Raw genomic sequence first — 20,588 nt, 5'->3', positions numbered from 1 at the left:
TACTAACCCCATATTTTAAGGGTTGACCATAGCCTGGGTTGATCCTCCATCTCTCTCAACTATGGAGTAAATCCGTCTGCTGCCAGGTTCATTATCCAGAACCATGAACAGGAACAGTCATCCCCTTTACTATAACCAGTCAGATTAATATATTTCTAAGCATATGCATCGGTTTTTATGAACAAATCTAACTGCAATTAGTCTCTACTCCTTAGATGTCTCCATCGGAGTGCCATGTTTAGACAGCAAAAAATCCAAATACTATTTCCATTTATTCGAATTTACATGGCCTTCCATGAGAGCCTGGCATCAGTAGGAGCGGCAGGATATGCCCCCAAGACCACAGGCTCACCAGTGCAAGTATTTAAACAAAAAGATAGCAAGAACAAAAAACAACAAACAAAGAACTTAGGTGAGACCACTGTGAAGAGAACCAGTTTTGTCCAAAGACAGAAACCTCAGATATCACTGGAGAAACAAAAGGGTATACAGGCAGCAACTAATCTAAGCTGCATATCTAAGGGGTATAGTGAAAACAGAAGGCAGAATAGATTCACTGACAAAGGTGAGGGGCAAAAAAAAAATAAACAAAACAACAGAAAACAAAACCAGAAAAACAACCAACCAAACTAAAAACACCCTGGATGGGGATTTGATCGGGCATACACATGCTAAAGCCAGTCCCTGGGCAGGTTCCCCGCCAGCGGTCAGCAGAGTGGCGTGGTGACACCTTCTTTTCCAGCACATTATAATTTGATAAAGTGCACCTGGCTGGAGTGCCAGCATGTCAGCACTCCCAGGCAGAAGAAGATATCGGCCTCTCTAAAGATACCGACCTCGTGAAACACCACACTCGGCACACCACCGTCTGTGGCTGAGCTGTCCTGATTTGCATGTCCTCACTACTCGGGCTTGCATAAAAGACCCATGGACACTTCAGGAGAATAACAGCTACAGATCTATTTTTTTATGTTCCAAGAACTTTTCTCATTAGCTTCAGGATGACATTTTAATGAGGTTTCACTGCATAGAAAACAGGGGATGATTTAAGCAGCTCTCTCGGCTCTCTCCCTCCCCAAACTCTCTCTGAAATGAGTTACCATGCAGGATCGAAAGCTTTTACGAGAATTTATGTCGCTCATATTGAGGCAGTGGTGAGTGAAAAGTCATTCAGCTGCTACATCTCGGCATCGGAGTGGATGTCATTCCCTCTCCCACCGTAACAGATGGCAGAGCTGTGTCATTCAAACCTGGGCAGGTTTCTTCAAAAGCGTGGAGCTGGTGTGTGTTTGTTTGTTTGTTTGTTTTGGAGTCACGGAGAGGGCAGCATGAAATAGCCGCAAGGCAATTCCCGTTCAGTAAAATGGAAGTCTCACTGGCTCTTCATTCAATACAATGTGGCTCAAGAGGATATCCTGTCAAACCAATGATAACGAGGGAAATAAAGTCACTTCCTCAACAGCTGTTTGATTCAGGTAGAAAAAGGAAGTCTTTACTTCCTCGTGTTTGCTCTCCCCACCACCCCCTCAGTCACAAATGCAGAATGCCATGCCGAGGCTGGCTTTTCCCTTTGCATAGTCAGGAGGGAGCAGTCGTGTCATTAATGTTTCGCTGGGCGCAGCATATGGGAAGTATTTACTCCTCTGCAGCCTGGAAGCTAGGGCCTGCCTCTCGGGCAGGGATGAAGGCCGAGCTGCAAAAGGACCGAGACTAAATAAACTCCGAGTGCAAGAAAAGAATGTTTGTGTAATTAAAGAGGACATTTGTTTCGTGGATCAGCACTGTCAAATTTGGGCCAGCGGAAGGGGAGGGCAGTGTGATCTGGATCCTCTGCTTTGAGACGGCCCTGACGCAGGGCACTCTCACACCTCCTCACCCTCGCAGGCAAAATTCAACAAACTCCATTTTTGCCCCAGGCTCCCTGGAAAGCTGCTCAGTGCCATCCCCACGGTGTCTCCCCATGTGTGGTTCAGCAGGCAGGGGGGCTCTCGGCATGCCCCTGGCCTGCCAGTCGGGCCTGAGAAGGTGAGGCCGCCATCTCGGGTGCGTAGTACCAAGAGGGACCTAGGCAGAGCATCTTTCCCTCCAACACTCCATCTTTCCTGCTGGGTGGAAACGGTCAAGGTGAATTTGCACAGTAAACCAGCGACGGACTGATTTGACTTCATAAAAGCTTCCAAAGAAATTGCTTTCAAAAAACTTACAGAGCTGAATGAAGAGTTCTTTTCCGTATAACTTTTAACTGCCCTGATATAATTTTACATCCAGGATATAACTTTCCATTAAATTTTAAATAGGCAGGTCTTAAAATAAAGGCCTACAAGCGTTTTCTTTCCAATTGTGTAAGATTTCCAGAAAGGTTGACCAAGCCAGGACTTACCTCGGTCTATTTGCCAAGGGGACCCTTGCTTTCATTATAAAGAGTGCTTTTCAGAGTACATCAAGTGTTTCAAGCAATTTTGCTAATCTTATTTGTTTTAGAGCAGATTCTTTTATTTTAAACAGACTGGTTTAGGTGACAAAAATCCAGTGACAAATACATGGGTTTATAGAAGGAGACAAACCTTATGAAACAGTCAGGATTCTGTTTAGGGTTCACTTTGTGCTAAAATAGTTTCCAGTAATGGGTCATACTTCTCTCCCCCCTCGCCTTGTTTTAGTACATAAAATGGACATGTGTTTATTTAAAACAGGTTTGAAACTTAAACAAATAGTGACAGGCTGTTCAAACAAGCTTCGGAAATAGGCCTAATCAGGATGTTTGAGAAGGGGAGGAGGAATGATCATAAAGAGCTACTTGTAATATATAGTGCAGACACCATTAGGTTGGGTTCATGTTATTGTTGTAATAATCTCTGATGAAAAAGTACTGCATGCTGCACAGTTTTTGTTAGCATTCCTCTTTTGAACCATAGGTTATGCCATACTTTTGCCTGGTCTTCAAATGTTACTGTAACCCTCTGTCCATCCTCATAGCAAGTACCGGGAGATCAGTGAGTCATTGGAAATGGCCTTCAGACCAAACTGGGCTGAATGTTCCTAAACTGAGGTATAAAGAAAGCACAAAATAGGCTCATTTTGCAGTTGATAGTGTGTGTGCATCAGCTGTCATAACTATACAGAAGTGAGACCCAGCCCACTGAAAGAAACCATGGAAATATAACATTAAAATATTTTCACGACTTGCATTTCCGTGTTTTGTTTTGTTTTTTTCATTTCCTCTCTTTTCCACCCATAATATCACCAAGTGTTGAACTTTACCCTTCTTGTATTTTTATAAGGCCCGATCTTGAACTCCCTATCCAGACAAAGCTCCCATGGAAGTCAGTGAGCCTGCACTGGCGGCAACAGGATTTAGCCCAGTCTGTAACATTTTAGGATATTGTGTTACTTCATAGCCTTAAGGAGAAATAAAGGAAGCTTTCCAAAGAGCTGCACTGCAAACTCTGTGCTTTTCAGCTCTGCAACAGCACAGCTGAATATTAAGGCCAGAGTTTGCAAATGTCTATTTCAAAAACCAGGCAGCAATGAGAAAGTTGCCAAATTTTCTCAGGAATGAACAGTTTGCTTTAAGACATTCCCCCCAAAGGTTAAGCTGCTTTCACTTAAGAATATACCCTTGGATACCCATGCTTGAAAATGATTGCCTGGAGTAACAAGCATTGAGAAATAACAGGAGGAACATGATTCAGGTCAATCTGTGGGCCAAATCCTATAGCTATTCTGTTACTGACACACTCATTCTTATATAAAACATGCACCAATATTATTTAATGTAAAGACATGTTTTGAAATTACATACATTTTACTTATTTGAGTCTCACTCAGCATCTAGTGAACAGGCAAATGGCACAATATAAAAAAACCTTACACGCCCTCTCGTGGTATAACCACAAATGCTTTTATTTTTACAATAACTAGAGAACGCTAATGATGAAGGCTAATTTAACTTACGTAATTTATGGAAAATACACCTGGCTGGAAGGTTTATATGAATGGTGGAGACCTTTCTGTCTTAATTCCTGCAGTAATCCATGACATATGTGCAATTTTAGAAGGCAGGTTACCTCCTAGCTTAGTAACATTACAAAACATCTAAAGGCATCATAACATAAATAGAGAATGTTTACATACACCAAAAAAAAAGAAAAGGAAGGAAGCCTAGAGTAATAAGGAGGGATGGGAAACTCCACACTGGATAGCTATTTCATGGGTTTATCTCAGTAGTTTGAGTGCAGGCCTTGACTGGTTGCAAAATAAAAGAATTGTCCTAAACCCTGCTATGAGTTGTGTCCCATTTTTAAAGTCATTCAGCTTTACTATTTATTGCTTTCATGCAACACGGTATAATTTACCTCTCAGAATGCTCTGAAGTTTCATGTTTGTAAGGAATCACGGGCAGCTTGAAAGAAATACATTAACCGCGGGGTGTTACCGGTCTGATCAGTAGCCTAGTAAAATCCGACTGTATTTATGGACCACAAAAACTTTAATATTTAAACAGGCTTTCCATTCGGTGCTTGCATGCATCTCCAGACATTCTCAGAGCAGCTCTCCTTACGTACAGGACTGCATCTTGAAGGAGGAAACACAACATGTTTTGGGCTCAGGGCAAGCATTCCCTTTACCCCCCCACACAATTCAACTTGGGGGCAGCTGTGAGAAGTGGCCAGCCCTCTGGCACTGTCTATTTCCCCCTCCTCTTCCTCATGCTGAAGGTAGTGGCTGTAAGCTCCAGGGCAAGTCAGGCTGACAAGACAACCACATGGAGAAACAACTCTTTTTTCAGGGCTGGGTTACTCTTGTGCCAGATCAGCTGGTTGGCCCGACTGACCCTGCAGCCAGACCAAAGTATGACTATCAGGAGCTCAGGACCGAGATGTTACCCCTTCTGGTGCCAGTCATGAAAGACCAGCAGAGGCATAACACAGTACTGCACCTTAACAGCTTTAATCCACACAGATGAAACATCTCAGTGGCTACTACGTGTAGTCTTCTGAACCCACCCCTAGGGAACCCAATAAACACTGCCTTATTTTCAGCAACACCGACCAGCAAAATAGATGCCCCATGTCCAGTGGAAACAAAAAGTTTGGAGAATGAAGTTCCATTTACCTCCTTTGTGTATTTTTGTATTTATACGATGAGGAGCCAAAAGGGAGGTACTCATGTTTTAAAATGCTGTTCCTGTATTTTCTGTTAGACTGTGCATGCCTATAGCAGATGTCAGGCTGTAAGCAATTACAGCAATGTTTGTAAAGAAATAGGCAGGAGAACTTTGCACTAAGCACTGCACAAAAACATAGCTCCCAAACCACTATTTTAAAAGGTTTGTGTTGGTTTTTTTTTTTTTTCCTTTTTTTTTTTTTTCCTGCTGGATGACCACTGTGCATGAAGAAGCGCCCCTCCCTCTCTTAAAAAATTACTGGGATTCTGATATTGCTTTATTTCCCTTTCTAGGATGCCTTCGTGGAGTTGTATGGCAACAGTATGAGGCCTTTGTTCGATTTCTCCTGGATCTCTCTGAAGACTATCCTGAGTTTGGTTCTGGTGGGAGCTTGCATCACTCTTGGCGCTTATCTCGGACATAAGTAGAGTCACCCAGTTTATCGTGGATTACAAAAGTCTTTCAAAACAGCAAAATAATATTTTTTTTCTGTAGCACAATGGTATTTTATGAGCAAAACAACTTCCTGGCTAAAGATTAAATCAGCTATTACTGCCAAAGGAAATATCATTTATTTTTACATTGCAGGAAAATTATTTATTAAAAGATATTTACATTTTAACCTGCTATTTTCAGAAACTCTGCAAGTTGTATCTGTCATCACATCATGTTGTTATTCTTAACTTTAATGAGCCCCATTGTCTTTTAGGTTCTTTTTTTTTTTTTTTTTTTAATTAATGCAGCTGGCTGGATTATTTTATCTCTGAAGAGCAAATATACTGACAAAGACCTACCTGCTTACACTTAGGAAGGCAGTTACTTGAGCTGCTAAAGGCTGCGTAATTGTGTTGATTTTCCTCGCATTTTTTTGGATGGCTGGGAGGGATCTGAAAGAAAAGGTCAGTGTGAACGAAGTTCTAACCCTGTCCTGCCAGCAAGAACTGACGGAGTAAACAGTTCAACATGGTACATACGTGCAGTCAAAATGGCAACTTCTTGAAGGACACTTGGCTATCCCTACAGTTTGAAATATGATTGCCTATGCCTTGTAAACATGCATTTTCAAGTTACCAGTCGTGCCATCACATCATAGTCATACTAGTATCATCCAATACCCTAATGTGTGTCAACTGAAATAATTTTTAATAGAAGTGTGAAGTTAAATCTTTGGGGCTTGCAGGAAATTACTGTTCCAATGATTTTCTCAGCAGTAAAACATTTTCATGGCTATTGACACAGAAACATCAGGAGACCTTAAGTGCCTGCTTCGACAGAGCAGAGCTGGAGTCTGAAGACCTGACCTGTGTCCCACTTCAGTGGGCTCGTATCTGCAACTAATCCTGTTTACTTACGGAGCTTCTCCAGGGGTTTGAAACCAATTAAATGTGGTTCTCTAAGTCCCTGAAAGTTGAAAAAGATTTTAATTTTATTCGGCAAGAAACAGACCTCAGCTGAGTTACAAATTAGCTCTGACTATCCTTGTTTATCAAACTGGACACCAAAATCAAGCTCATTTTCATAACAAAAAAAAAAAAAAGAAAGTGAGCTTTATCCTCCTGCCCCTCACCCCCAAAATTATTTCATGGTAATAAATTCCTAAGACTGTCTACAGAAGAAAAGATGACGAAGAAACTCCAACTCCTCTATCTGGACAGAGACTCTCTGACACCTCGGTCGCACAGGTGCCTACTGTCATTTCAAGCGAAAACAGGGTGGAGGAAAAGGGGAGGGTGAAGTCATCTGCCCCTATTTTAAATGCAACTCAAGTACAATTAATGCAGACTACTTGATATACAGTTTTATAAACAGACCTGTGTTCTGAGACCAGACGTGTCGATATATGTCAGAGCGGGGCTTTTCCATGTGCTCGGAGGGGTCCAGAATTGCTGAGGAAGCAGAAGAATCTGAGTGTGTCGCACGGACTGCTCTGAGTAATGGAAATCTCCGTCTCCAATCAAGCGCTCCTATTTTTTCTATGAAACTTTTGAAGTCTGGGATTTGTGGGTAAATGGACATCCAGAGAGAGAAAGAAAAGGTTGCAAAGCTCTGAATAAAACGTACCGTACAATACAGAAGTGCTATAAGGCTGAAAAAATGCAGTGAATAAACTGTAGATTCAACCTCAAGATTTCAGTTGGATAACTTTGTGGCATTATATGCAAAATAGCTCCATTAACTTGGGAATGTAATATGTTCAATGTTAAGGCTGTAGTCGATGTTGTGTCTTCAAAGCTGCTTTTTTGTTTGTTTGTTTGTTTTTAAGAGTTGTACATCTCAGCATTTTTACTGCTATTTAGTCATGGCACCTACACTTCGTATGAGCAAAGACAGAATGAGCTTACTTTTCAAATTTGAAATTACTTTTAATTTTATAGAAGCATATAAAGGAAATGTTTCTAAGAACACAAAAATGTGATCTAAACTAGGCTTGATTTTAAAAAAATAAAATAAAAGGAAAGAAAAAACAGCATCAAAACAGAAACACCTGCAATGTTTTTAGAGTGCTTCTGTCAGAAGTGAGCGTATACATGCAGGATTCATATGAAAAACATTCTAAATGAGAGCAACCAAGTATTGCGGATTGAGTGTGGGCTTTGTATTTTTTCAGCTACAAAGCTGAATTTGTTTGAAGCCAATTTCCAAACTGGAATTGGCTGGTATCGAGCTAATGTTTCATTTCACAATCTAGTCTTCGTTTCAATTTGTGCCCATACGCCCATTGAAGTTCATGAACTATTAGACCTCAAATTGTTTCAATATTGTTTATTTTATTAAAGGTTTACATTGTCAAAAGTAATAAAAGAGTAACTATCAATTCCAGTGCTGCTATACTACAAGGATAATTTGAATGGCTTTTATTTTTAATACCTTCCAATGGCAAAAGTTTTTTAAAGCTGCTTTAGAAATAATATGAAGAAGACACATGATACACATTTAAATGAATATTGAGGATTTTGTGTTCTGTTGTGTCTACTCACTGGACTTTCCAGTGTACTAGTTAATACCAGGCAAAAAGAAGAGTTGTGATGACTGTTGATGATTTTATTTTATTAAAGAGCTAATGGAATTTTCCCATCCTGACTGCAGAATAGTACAGTATTGTGGCTGCATTAGCTATAACGGTAGTTGGTAATACATTTATTAAGAAACATAGTAGAAACATTGAATGTATATAAAAGCTTGAACTTCTTTAATAAAATCCTCTCCTCTCACTTACGCATTTCTTTTGCAATAATTCCTGTCTTTCCTATTCTTCATTACACTGTCACATAGAATTTTGTTCCACAAAATGCCTTACAGACTTTCATGCTCCAAGACTACACTTCAGTGAAAATCCATCCTCTGTCACTACGCAAACACACATAGCTGGTCACTCCCTGTGTACCCGAGTTGTCAAAGCAAAAGTTAAAAAAGGAGGGACACTTCTGAAGTTGGTTAGGCGTGGAAGATCAGAGGACAACATAGGAAGAGGTCAAGAAGTAGAGGGAATCAGAAAGCTCACTGAAATATCTCCCTGGTTAAAGATGACTGTTAAATGGAATTTGTTCATCTTTCATTCTTTCCCTTGAAAAAGGATGATACAAAGGCAGAGTAACCGATTACAGAGACCCCATGATTATTCTTCACAGTAAAACTTAATTCTGAAGGCATTCTTTTGCAAAACAGAAAATCCTTAGGAATTTGAGAGAAATACTTGATTTGGCTGTATTTAATTTATTTGTCATTAATTCCTTTTCACTCCATTTATTAAGAAAATAATGAAGGAAAATATTTTGCTTCTGAAATAAAATCTCTCTACAATCACCTAAGATCTGTTACAGATCAGTAACTTAGGAACAAATGGAAAAACAAGAAAAAAAAATCTGCAAGCATTCTGAAATCAGAGCTGAAACAAAGGAAATTTCTCAATAGAACAAGCACTGGATCCAACAAAGGAGGAGTGAGGCTGTGGAGGTAACAGAATATACAGATAAGGAAGGGGGCTGGAAGATATGGAGAATGACACTGGTATGTAAGAAAATCTCAAGTTTCAGATGATGCAGGAGTGCACCCAAGGTGGTCTGAAAAATAGCTTTTAACTAAAACTGGATACAAAGTCATGCACTACAACATGACTATAATTACTAAAATTTTTCAATCGCAATTTTTTTAAAAAGTATTATAAAATTATCCAATCATTACAAAACTTCATTGGTTTGCTGTTATGATTTGAGACTACGCAGTCTGAGTAGGGTTGCACTAATAAAGAACAATTATGAAAAAAAAAATGTTTCTTTGAAAGCAGATGTGCAAAGGAAACATTGATGTGGTACAGTTCAAAGAATACAGACCCAGGACACCCCAGCCTTGCATGCACACAGTCTCCCTAGCTCAGTCAGTGGGATTCAGATATATATAAGGTCTGCATGCTTTGACCCTGAAGCATGACACTGTGCTTAGCTGTGCACCTGCATTCAACTTCACAAACCTAGAAGTCCTATTAATTAAAAGTGTAGTGAAGTAGCATGTTTAAAGCCTGTCTTTTTTTCCTCTGTCTTTAAACAAGCTAGCAAAATGATTCATTTGTATTATGAGTTAATGGCTCAGTACTAAACGAAAAATTAAACATCTTTTGATTTATAAGCATAAAAATTCTTTCTCATTGCAAAAGCCCAGCTTTGTTTTTCATTCCTCTCTCTCTTTCAAACCAGGCTACACAAAAAGAAGACAAAAGAGCCAATTTAATCTGTATTTGTTTTAAATCACACTCGTATACTAAGTTAATGCAGCTTCATCACATGATGAAATCTTTCTCACCAAGTTATACAGCATTAAAAATTCCACACAGAACTATATATTTTTATAATTTAAGTAGCATATTTTTTTTTCTTTTTCTTCTGAATATTTGAATTTTAATTATCACCAGCATAAATGTACATAAGCAGATATCGTTTACCCAGTACCTTTGGATGATGTATGTATGGTAATGTAGTTTGTCAGTTTATCATCATTTAATATGATTATGTTGTTCTTTGTCTTTAAAATGTTATAACAACATGCTGCCATTAAACTTTCCATGTCTGTCTAGTTAATATTGTGAAAAAATAATAAAGCACACTGTGAGTTACTTGTTTTGCATTTGAATTGTTTAGGATTGGTTGATAAAACACTACTCCAACATTCATGAGTGCAATCCTATAAATGAAACATGTTTCCTTCTTGATTGTTCTGATGACATGTTCTGCTTGATATCAACATCTTCAGGCTACAGTGAGACTGTAGAAGTACTACTCACCCATGCTTTTTCTCCAGATCCAAAGTATTAGATGATTTTTGTAAAGCCACAGATCTTGGAATTATGGAAATGCAACTGTCTTTGAGCTTTCTTAAAAAAAAAAAAAAAAAACAATAAAAGAAAAAAAACGTTCTACACTACATGGTAGCAGGCATGCTTTAAGAACACATACACACAAAACTTACATCTTTGAAGTTTATGCGACAGAGGCACATAAACAAAATTTTAGTGGTTTTTTTTTTTTAATGCTGTGCTATTTTTCAAGCTAATATCAAAATGTTTAAAAGTTGTGTGTGGTAGCTTGTACGCATAGCAGGTTTGTATTTAACCCAGAGTGCACTGTGCAAGAATGTATTTATAAAATTCACCTTTGAAGGTTCGATGAACTTGTGTCCACAGGCTTCCCATAAGATCAGGGAAAGAGGTGATATTCAGAATAGCTGAGGCGGGCTCTTGGTCTGCCTGGACCGTCCTGATAGAAGATGGAAGAGCTTTCTCCTTGCTTTGACTGTTAGGAGACTGGTTAATCAGGTGCTTAATGTTCCATAGTATAACAACCTCTCACAGCATCCTGTCACACTCACTACAGCATTCAGAGCTGTAGGTCTGCAAGTCAACACCTCAAGTGAGATTATTTGAAGACTCTTCCTTAGACTAACTTTTTCTTTTATCATAGCTTGCACTGGCAGGAATCACAGATATAGTAAGTCTGTCAACTTACATGTCACTTCTTCCAGGTGGGTTCAAAGAGGACAGCAAGCTCCAAATGAGACCTTGGGACAAAATCACTTCTAAATGGGACTTACTTGGAAGAGCATCAGTAGGTATATTCCTTAAGCAGTATGTAAATTAAGCACTAAAGCCATACATAAGTATCTGTGCTGCTGGCAACTGCAAAGGATGGCATTTATCTTACATTCAATAGTTTAATTCTGTTACTGCATTTCTTCCTTCTCTGGATCCCAAAAAAAGAGCAGCCAACATCACATCTATGGACACAACCCTGAGGAGCTGCATTCTAGACTGATTATCTAAAACAAAAACCTCCCCAAAAAGCTGCAAAGAGACTTCTCCAGCATTCCTCAAAGGCCTTTGTGCATCAAAATACAATAATACAGGTCTGATAAGCTGCTGCTGTGTGAAATACAATAGACAGGTGTATCAGATACTTCAAGACAGAAGGACTGTCTTGACTGCCACCCACTCTACTGTCTCATATATCCAACGTCTTGTTGAAAGTGCAGTGAGTCTTCCATTTTTTCACTAGAACTATTTTTCATCCTAGTAGAAAGAAGCTGGAAAAGCATATCAGCAAGATTCAGTGGGCTGAGAAAAAAAAAAAGTAAAAAGCAAAGCTTTTTTATTACTGCTGAAGGTTTGTTACCGTTATGATTGGTTTCCAGTAGGTGTTTAGCTATTCTGCTTCTTAAGGGTTCATATTACCTGGCCCTCAACATTGCGGTTGTTACCACACACCTTCTGTAGCTGTAGTTCACGTAGAACATAGCTAGATTAGCTTAGGTAATGAGTATTTAACTGCCCCATGAATACACCCAACGTCTTGAGTGGGTTTTGCAACCTAGCATGTGCAGTGTACTGTCATGAATGCACCTGTAGTGAGTGCCTCAAGCTAGCTAGTAGTTTAATGCCTTTCCAGGAAAATTGAGACACATGTGCAAAAACATCTACCCCTACGTCTGCATCCCCAAAGGCAGAGAAGGCAGAGGAAAGCAGCATGAAGCTTTCCGAAAAAAAAAAAAAAAAAAAGCAGCCACAGCAGAAAAACACAACTAATAGATTCTGTCCTCTTAAGCCCAGGATCGAACTGCCCAGCAGATGAGGTTGCAAATTCCTTTGCAACTGTCAGGAGGCAAGCAAATCTGCAGTTCTGCAAGTACTCCCATTTTTTCCCTGATTATTCCATGAGACTGAAAGAAGAATGAAAGGACTTGAAGGAAAGTATCCTCAGCACTGTTGTATTTCTAGCTAAGGAAGGAAGAAGTGATTAAATTTCTCTAGGAAGGCAAACCAAGGCAGCAAAAACAGGTAAATTACTTTGGTGGCTCCCCTCTTCCTGCCTGGACAGTTGACTCAAGTTTTTGTAAAAAGCAGAGGGATTAGCACCCGTGATTAAATGCCTACCTTATTACTGGGACAAAGCACAGGGAGCAGATGAGAACAGAAGAGGTTGGGATAAAGACAAAATGAATGTTACACCTAATAACTGAGGTGGGTTTTGGCACTCTGGAAATTACACTGGTAGGAGCACCTTTAAAACAAGCTTTGCTGGGCCAAAGAAAGCTCCCTTTTCAAAATACACACCAATGGTTTCAAACACCGCAAACCTTCATTGAAGTTTCACTGCCAGCAGTGTGCTGCAGTCCCTTTGAAACAGCAGGCTCTCAGCCTGGCAATGCCCGTAGTTCCTGCTATTGTCCCTCTAGCTTATTAAATAATTAATGAGAGATTGCAAATGATACGAAGTGGAATTTATTCCAGTGTGAATGGCCAGATAACAACTACTTGCCATTTAAATTTCACATCACATCTGACCCTAACAGGCGTTAGCCTTCTGCTCATAAGTAACATTTTGATATCAAGAACTGCCTTTGAGGCAGCCATATTCAGGGCAAAAGACCAAGTAGTCACGATTTGTGAATTGCAAGAAACTGACTTGCACAGACAAACAACGAAAGAGTATGTGAAGCATGCCACCATAGCTCTTTTGGTTTGTAATTGCACAAGTTTCTGAAGAGACATGTGGTACCATTTCTGTCAAAGCAGCCATAGTTTGTGCAAGATCAATGCATATAGTCTGTCACTGACCATTGGCTGGGGCCAATGGCAAGGTTAACTCATTCACATTGGGGTGGAAATAGCTTTGATAGATCCTTAATCCTTGTCTTTGTTGGGACATTACATCTGAAATTGTGAAGGAAGAAAATGCTGCCTTGAGCACTAAAACAAACAAAAAACTGTGCTATACATTATTGTTGTGGTAGAAATAGCCATCCACTATTAGAAGTTTACACACAAAAATGAGAAATACCTCTCTTGTCAAAAAGCCTCTTGCTTTCTTCTAGGGTTCAGCCCTCCAAGACACTTATGTGACAGCACATGCTTCAAGTCATTTGAAGCACGCTTAGCAACATTCAAACTGAGCAGCATTTTCTGCACTTTCATCTCTTAAATCTTACATATCTGAAATGCTAATACCATCTCAGAACTACCAGGTAGAGAGGAGGGAGAAAACAATTGACACTCCAACTCCTGGATAGTTTGGAAAGAAAGCAGTGCGAGATCAGAAAGTGAACTGAAGTGCCACATTCGACAAGGCAGTTCGGAAATAAATTTTTAGTGTATTTCTACACACTTCCTTCAAGGCAGTACCCCTCCAAAAGGCCAAGATGCATCACAACGCTGTGATCCCACATGATGTGATCCCACAGCACTGTCAAAGGCAAATCAAAATGACTTTCAAGCCTCTCTTCCCGACCTGCTTCACATCCATTGAGCCACCTTTCCACTGAACAATGAAGAACCTACCAGCAGGATCCAGCAATGCAAAACATGTCAAAAAACCTGAAACAATAGTTTGGGCAAGCCAGCTTTTGTAGCATAAAGATGCCAGCGTCCTGTAAAATGCCTGGCAGGCAGAGGAGAAGCCACAGTACTGCATTATAATTAATGTACTTGGAAGCTTTTCACCAGCGACCAGGGGCACAGACGTTTTCTGTAATTCTTTCAGCGGAGTCCCATTAACAGCCTGTGCCGTCTGCTTCACCGCACAGACAGTGTGGCCTGAAAGGGACTGCTGACTGCTCTGCTCTGTCCTCTTACAATCCTGCTTGAAGCCAAAGCTGGCAGAAAACCAAGGTGTTCTCTCATGAGACTGTAAATTAATGTTGCTGAAGGAAACTGGCTAGTAGTTCATGTGGTTCTGAGTTTGCTTTCCATCTGGCGTCTAACTGCAAATTCCCTCTGCACCTAGGAATAAAACAGGTGAGGTGTCTGGTCCACTCATCACCCCCTACGCATTACTGATTTCCTTTCATCCAGGTCTTTAAAAAATCCTTGTTCTTGCTACAGTTTTGAAATGTTATAGGGTTTTTTTGCACTTAAAAAAGCAGCTGTTATTTCTCTACAAGCTTTGCAAACATTCTTCCCATTATGTAATTCATTTACTGCTAGCTGAACACACAGCTTCCTCCAACACATAGCTCTAAAAGAAGCTGGTAGATTTGACACTTTAAAAATGTGACCATGAGAAAGAAACAGATGTATTTTAAACAAAGGTGCTGACTTATAGCTCCTCCTCGTTCCTCCTCCTCACAGACAGGGTATGTAATAAACTCTTAACTCTAGTTGCTGGCCGTCTAAATCAGCACTCCTCTACATTCTCCCAGTATTTTCATTAGGGACAGAAAATCAGACTTTAACCAAGGACAGATAGGCAGCACTGCTTCCAGTCACATCCAAGTCATAGCTTCCAGATCTGGAATTAGATTTCAGTCCTGTTACGTTGCGGCTGCTTCTTTGCTTTCTGCCAAGCTGGAGGGGGAAAGTAAGGCCAGTCCAGAGGTCATGAAAGATATCCAAGAAGCATAAATGGAAAGAAATGATACTGCTACCTCCAGCAAGAGGTGAGACAGCATCAGGGGTTCAGATAGGCCCGGGCTGCTCTTCTCGTCACACACCTTTCAAAGTGCACTACTAACCCTAGAACTATTCCCACCATCATCTACTGCAAAGCTCCCGTTAATATCAGCTGGAGCCAGGGAAAGACCTTTTACTGCATGCACTGGAAGTGGAACCATTGATAGCTGCAGAAAGGTTTTAAGCCACAAGAGGTTATTCAACTACCTGGGAAAGACAAAGGCCTTTCTTCAAATATATTTGCTTGTCTTAAGCTCAAATTGACTTAGAGCGGTGGAGAGCTCCATGACTGGAAAAAAAAACAGGGAGCAAATCACTTACTCTGACAATAAAACAGCTGTCCCCGTATAATGCACGTAAGCCCCTTTGAAAGGAACACCATGATACAGTCACAAAGGTATTATGAAAATTGAACATGACACACAGTTGCAGCATGTATCGCAAGTGAGCACAACATGTGCAAACACAAACATGCCCCGGTCTAAGCATTATTAGTTTCTTTGCTTATTTTGCACACTCGACAAGTGACATTCTACCTCAAGCTTTCCGAAGTCTTTCTGGAATGCATTTCTTCACACATCTTCAGAATGCCACCAACAAGGGCACAATGAAAAAAGGTCCCTGTTTGCCCTAAAATGTTCAAATTCTATCCTACAAGAAATTTTAAAAATAAATTTTAAAAAAGGATTTTTTTTTTTGATTTAGTAGTTACTTGGGGAGAATATCTAGTGAAAAAAAAAAAAGTCACTTTTGGCAAACAGAAGTATACACATCCACACACAAAAAAACCTTGTCCTTCATTTTCAACTGTATGTCCACTGCTGAACCATCCTTTTCTCTAATTACAGCTGACAATTGCACAGATGTCTCTAGCACAGTTTGCTTATAAAGACATATTCATTGCAATGAGATACATGACAGACTTCACACTTAACAGTTGTCAACATAACTTCATTAATGTGTCTTGAGCATCCATTTGCCCACCCCCTCCCACTTCAAAAACAAAATTAAAACCCGCTTCTCTTCTGTCATCACATCCTCCAACAACTATCACCACTCACTCAAGTGCTGGGAAAATAACTCACCGCTTTTGCCTTAGTCTCCGTCAACCGATGCTACTTCCAACAAAAGCAGTGTACAAACCAGCTCGAAATCACAAATGAAAGAGGCCATTTTCATTTCCTGAAGACCACATATATTTATCTCATTGACCCTTCCAGTTAAGTGGTATGATTCACCAATGGCTAGCAGCACAAACATTCATTTGTGTCTTAAATTCTGTCAAAACATTACAAAATCAGACAGCATGGAGCAGCTACCGTTGTCATTTTAATGATGTGCCCATGACGACTGTAGCTGGAAAAACAAATGTTCTGGTGTTGTATTAGCCCCTCTAATACATAAAGTATTTCCCATAAAAATAAGCCTGCATTTTTTGAAGACAACAGGATGGTAGATGTCAATTACAAAAATTCTCTCTACTGGTTAGAAGAAACCTCAATGTCCTTGCTTATAAATGTCAGGCAAACTTACCTGATGCATACGTGGGGCAGCAGCCCCATATGAAAACTACAGGAGCGATGGGACACTAAACAAGAAGAACGTCCATATTTTTATTTGTCTAAACATGGAACCACCTATAAAAAAAAAAAAAGAGAGAGAGAGAGACGTTAACGGATTTCATTTTTCTAGTAAATTCAAGTATCAGTCGAAACTATTTGTGATTCACGCTGAGATTGTTTTATATTAAAACAATCAATTAAACCACCAGTTTGCGTCATCAATGAGAATGACAATCAACCTGCACGCACAAACTTTGCCATAAAGATCCATCGACAGCAGTGACCATGGACTCGGTTACAACACTGTTCATTTTTCATACTCTGACAGGAATCGAAACAAAACATTCAACTCCGGTACCTCTTTATGATTATATGAACCAAGGGAGGGCTAAAGCACAGAGCAAGTTCAAGTAGGACTCAGGTCAGGCTGGTGCTGGGTGCCCTCCTTCATTCTCTCCTCCCTGTTCATTCAGGGCTTTGGATTTTGCAAGACGTTTGCATCTTTACATCTTAGACAGAGCTAAGGATATTGTGGACTTTGTACAGGTCAAGCCTTTGTCGGCCTTCAGAGCCAGGAGAGGACTACAACCTCAAGGGAATACAGATGCTAGGAGGAGGGACACCAGCAGATGGAAATTTCCCTTATTGTTGGAATTTGGCTTAGGAGGGAGTCCCTTTGAATTCTCCCCCTGGTGTCTCACTATGATTCTTTTCCATCTCTCTCATGGAACATGGCAGGAGAAGGAAATTATGCAGTGGGAAGTTCCCCAAGAAACCTTGGAATAGCTCTCTGGTGGAAGAACAAAAGTATCCACAAAAATTATAAAATCACTTCTAAAACCGATATATCTGTATCGCAGAAAGTATATGGTGAATCTTTTTTTCATAAATGTAACTTGAATATATGTAGGCAATAAAGTAAGAAAAATTCAAGTTCTGGGAGATGAAGATTTTCTATTATACATATTCTACTAAGTAGAAATTCACGATTTAAAGTTACGCACAAGAACTTGAGAAAAATGTAGTTATACTGACAAAAGTGATTTGTTTTTAAAGAAGTATTTATTTTGCCAGAAAAGCCCCACACATATAAATGCAAAAGTTTAATATAATGTTAACTGCTGTACTGATTTCTACCCGTATAATCAGCTCAATGCTGCTGAAGATTTAAATAATGGTGTAGCAATTATTTGATTGCAACTTAATGACAGCTTTAAAATGAAAGGGGAAAAAATTGCTTCTATATGCCTCATGAACGCAAAAAATTGCCTTAAAATGTATTTTCCTGAAAGCAAGCTGTAAACTCTCCAGTTTCAAAACAGACAGATGAATCCAATGTAATTTGTCTGGTTTCTAATTATTACAATAATTCATAATAAAAAGCTGGAGGGGGGAGAATTAGGTGCTAGGAAAAGATGTTTGGGCACATATCAACCCCCAGAATGGATTGAAATCAGATGAGAAAGGGAGAACAGAACTGGTATTAAACTTCTGCCTAGGCTTCACTGGGGCTGTTGTTATAAACTTGGAGTACAGCTGCACTTAATGAGCTTGTGTAAAAGCAGACATCATACAAATGGGAGAAAGTAGGAACTTCATCCAATTAGATAAGAGAATTGGCCAGCAGCCTCCAACGAGCTGAAAAGCTCTTCCAACTTCAGGGATGAGAGCTAATTATAACTCTATTTTTGTGTGTGTGCGATGCTACTAAATTATTAAGAAATATTGTCCTGTCAAAAAACTATGTCATATGCACTGACTTGATTATTGCAGATAGAGCATTTGCCAGAGACAGGGCTGGAAAGTGATTAGCCTTGATAACAACAGGAGGCATTCTGCTGTCAAACTTCAGGGTGCAAATGGCTTCCCAGCTTGAGTTTCTCTCAAAACCATTTCTTTAGTTTATTCGTTTGGGCAGCTGTGTGGAATGGCAAGAATTTATACTTTTCTTCTTGGTAGTGAGGATGCAAGGAAGACATATCAACACACATAGCTTCAATAAGTGTGCCAGTTGGAGCAAGGTAGCCTGAGACATTTGCTGTTGAAACTAGCACACAGACTGGGAGATTTTTTCCAATTCTTTTTTGTTAGTGTACACAATATGATGGTGAATTGGAACTGGGATGGATGTGTACGGGTAGAAAAGTTCTCACTGCTGCTTGATAAGAACCAGCATCTCATCTGGAGAGCGGACTCAAGGAAAAGGTGTTGCTTCTCCTGATACCCCGCCACTCCCATGCCTCCTTAATGCACCATGCCACAGCTCCTTAGGGTGTGCAGCTCCTTGAACAACAGCTTTCTTGGCTCCACAGCTGAGTAGGTCCCACAGACACCTCCTGGCAACACCAACCATCGTGTCAGGCGATTTTCAAGAAAGAAATGACATTTCACGTAAGCAGAAAGAAACGTGACAGCGCACATGCTCATTCTGTAAAAGTGCACACGCAGGGCAGCAGGGAGGGGAAGTGTCATTAGAGAAGGTATTAACTGAGCATTAGAAAATAGGTTCAAACTCTGGAACCTGTTGTTTAACTCCACTTGTGACTCCTTTGGAATAAGGGCTTATGAGCACCGCCATCTAATGCCATGTCTGACAGCATAACTCCCTGGTTCTGTGCTTGCTGGCAACCTGTGTAGCCGGTCATCATGGTATAAAGCGCAGGCTGGTTTTCTTTTCAGGACAAGGTGGAGGCACTGGGACTCCCTGAAAGAAGCCAGAAAAACAAAACACACAAAAAACAGAGCAGACAGAGCACACCAGAAGGCCGAGACCGCTAATAGGACAGCTGTAAACAAGGATAAAAGACTTAAATATGGGATTAAAAAGGGGAGTGGGAATAGTCCAGAAGAGCTGTGTTTGTGTCTAGTCCAGCCATACTTCCTAAACAATACATTTTAATTCAATTACCCTACAAGCAAACAAACCAATTAACTTAGATTTATATCATCAGTAAGAAAACAGAGCAAGCGGCATCTCAATAGACTTATGGAAATCTTTTGAACTTTGGATGAAGGCTACCAGTATGGTTCCTAAACCCGATACAGGCTTCTAAACACAGATTCAGCATGTGAATTTAGAAAGACTGAATAAAAGCAGAAGTGCTCTGTTAAATGAAAGGCAAATCACCAAGAAATCAGCTTTCAGGGATCAGCTGAACTGCTGCATTGTACTTGCACGGAAAATTACCCAGCAGCTTTTTCTGAACCAAGAAACACAAATCAGTTTTGCTCAGTGAATGCATGAGCCAAACTCTTCTATTGTGATGGTTTCAATAGAAGCTCAAATAACTTTGACAGCCTGGAGGGGGAAGGGTGTCTCTGACCCAGTTTCTACACTACAGTGTAGTTTGGGTGATGGTGGTATGAGTGTTTACAGCAGAACCTCTTTTCTTTAATTTCCCTCTCCTGCTTGCCCACCATTGCTTTGTTTAAATAATCCACAGCTGTTATCATGTCCTCAAGAATAAGATTAATTGAGCTTAATGGTTGCTGGCGACTTCTTATATGCATTCAGCTGGTGATGTCTTCAGCACGGGGCCCTTTACACAGTGTGAGAGGAAAATTTGTCTTTTTCTTTGGCTTTCTCATTTCATATCCATTTTGAAAGTGGAATTCTCATTTCTTCCAGACATCTTTGCCCAAAAACTCTTAAACGTTGGGAGAGATTCTAAAGGCCAGAACCTCTTCACCCAATGGAAGCTAAACGATTTTTTTTTAAGGCTCCTCGCCAAGAAGTTTCTTGCTACTTCTCACACCACTGACCCAGGAGATGCAACCTCTCCTTTTCTGTAGAATGACGAAAGTCTGCAAAGGCAGAAAATGGGACTCATGAACAATGGGATAAAATGGCTGGAAGAGAGGCTTCACGAACACAGGTGGCCTGAAAACCTGGATTCCCCATGTGCAGACATGTAAGAGCAGTGTTCTC

At 40.1% G+C, this 20,588-nt stretch overlaps 1 protein-coding gene across 1 annotated transcript in view; it reads left to right on the top strand.

Annotated features, from left to right (window-relative positions):
* Positions 1–10,274, top strand: part of BCL2 (BCL2 apoptosis regulator) — a 92,000-nt gene extending 81,726 nt beyond the window's left edge. Inside the window, exon 2 of the mRNA XM_040547962.1 lies at positions 5,461–10,274. Within this exon, the coding sequence (XP_040403896.1) occupies positions 5,461–5,595 (135 nt within the window). The 3' untranslated portion in view covers positions 5,596–10,274. The remainder of the gene's footprint in view (positions 1–5,460) is intronic.
* Positions 10,275–20,588: the final 10,314 nt, after the last annotated feature.

Source organism: Cygnus olor, chromosome 2, assembly GCF_009769625.2.
Source record: "Cygnus olor isolate bCygOlo1 chromosome 2, bCygOlo1.pri.v2, whole genome shotgun sequence".
Taxonomy (NCBI): Eukaryota; Metazoa; Chordata; class Aves; order Anseriformes; family Anatidae; genus Cygnus; species Cygnus olor.
The sequence above is the reverse complement of the archived record's forward strand: the minus strand, read 5'-3'. Positions and strand labels throughout refer to the sequence as shown.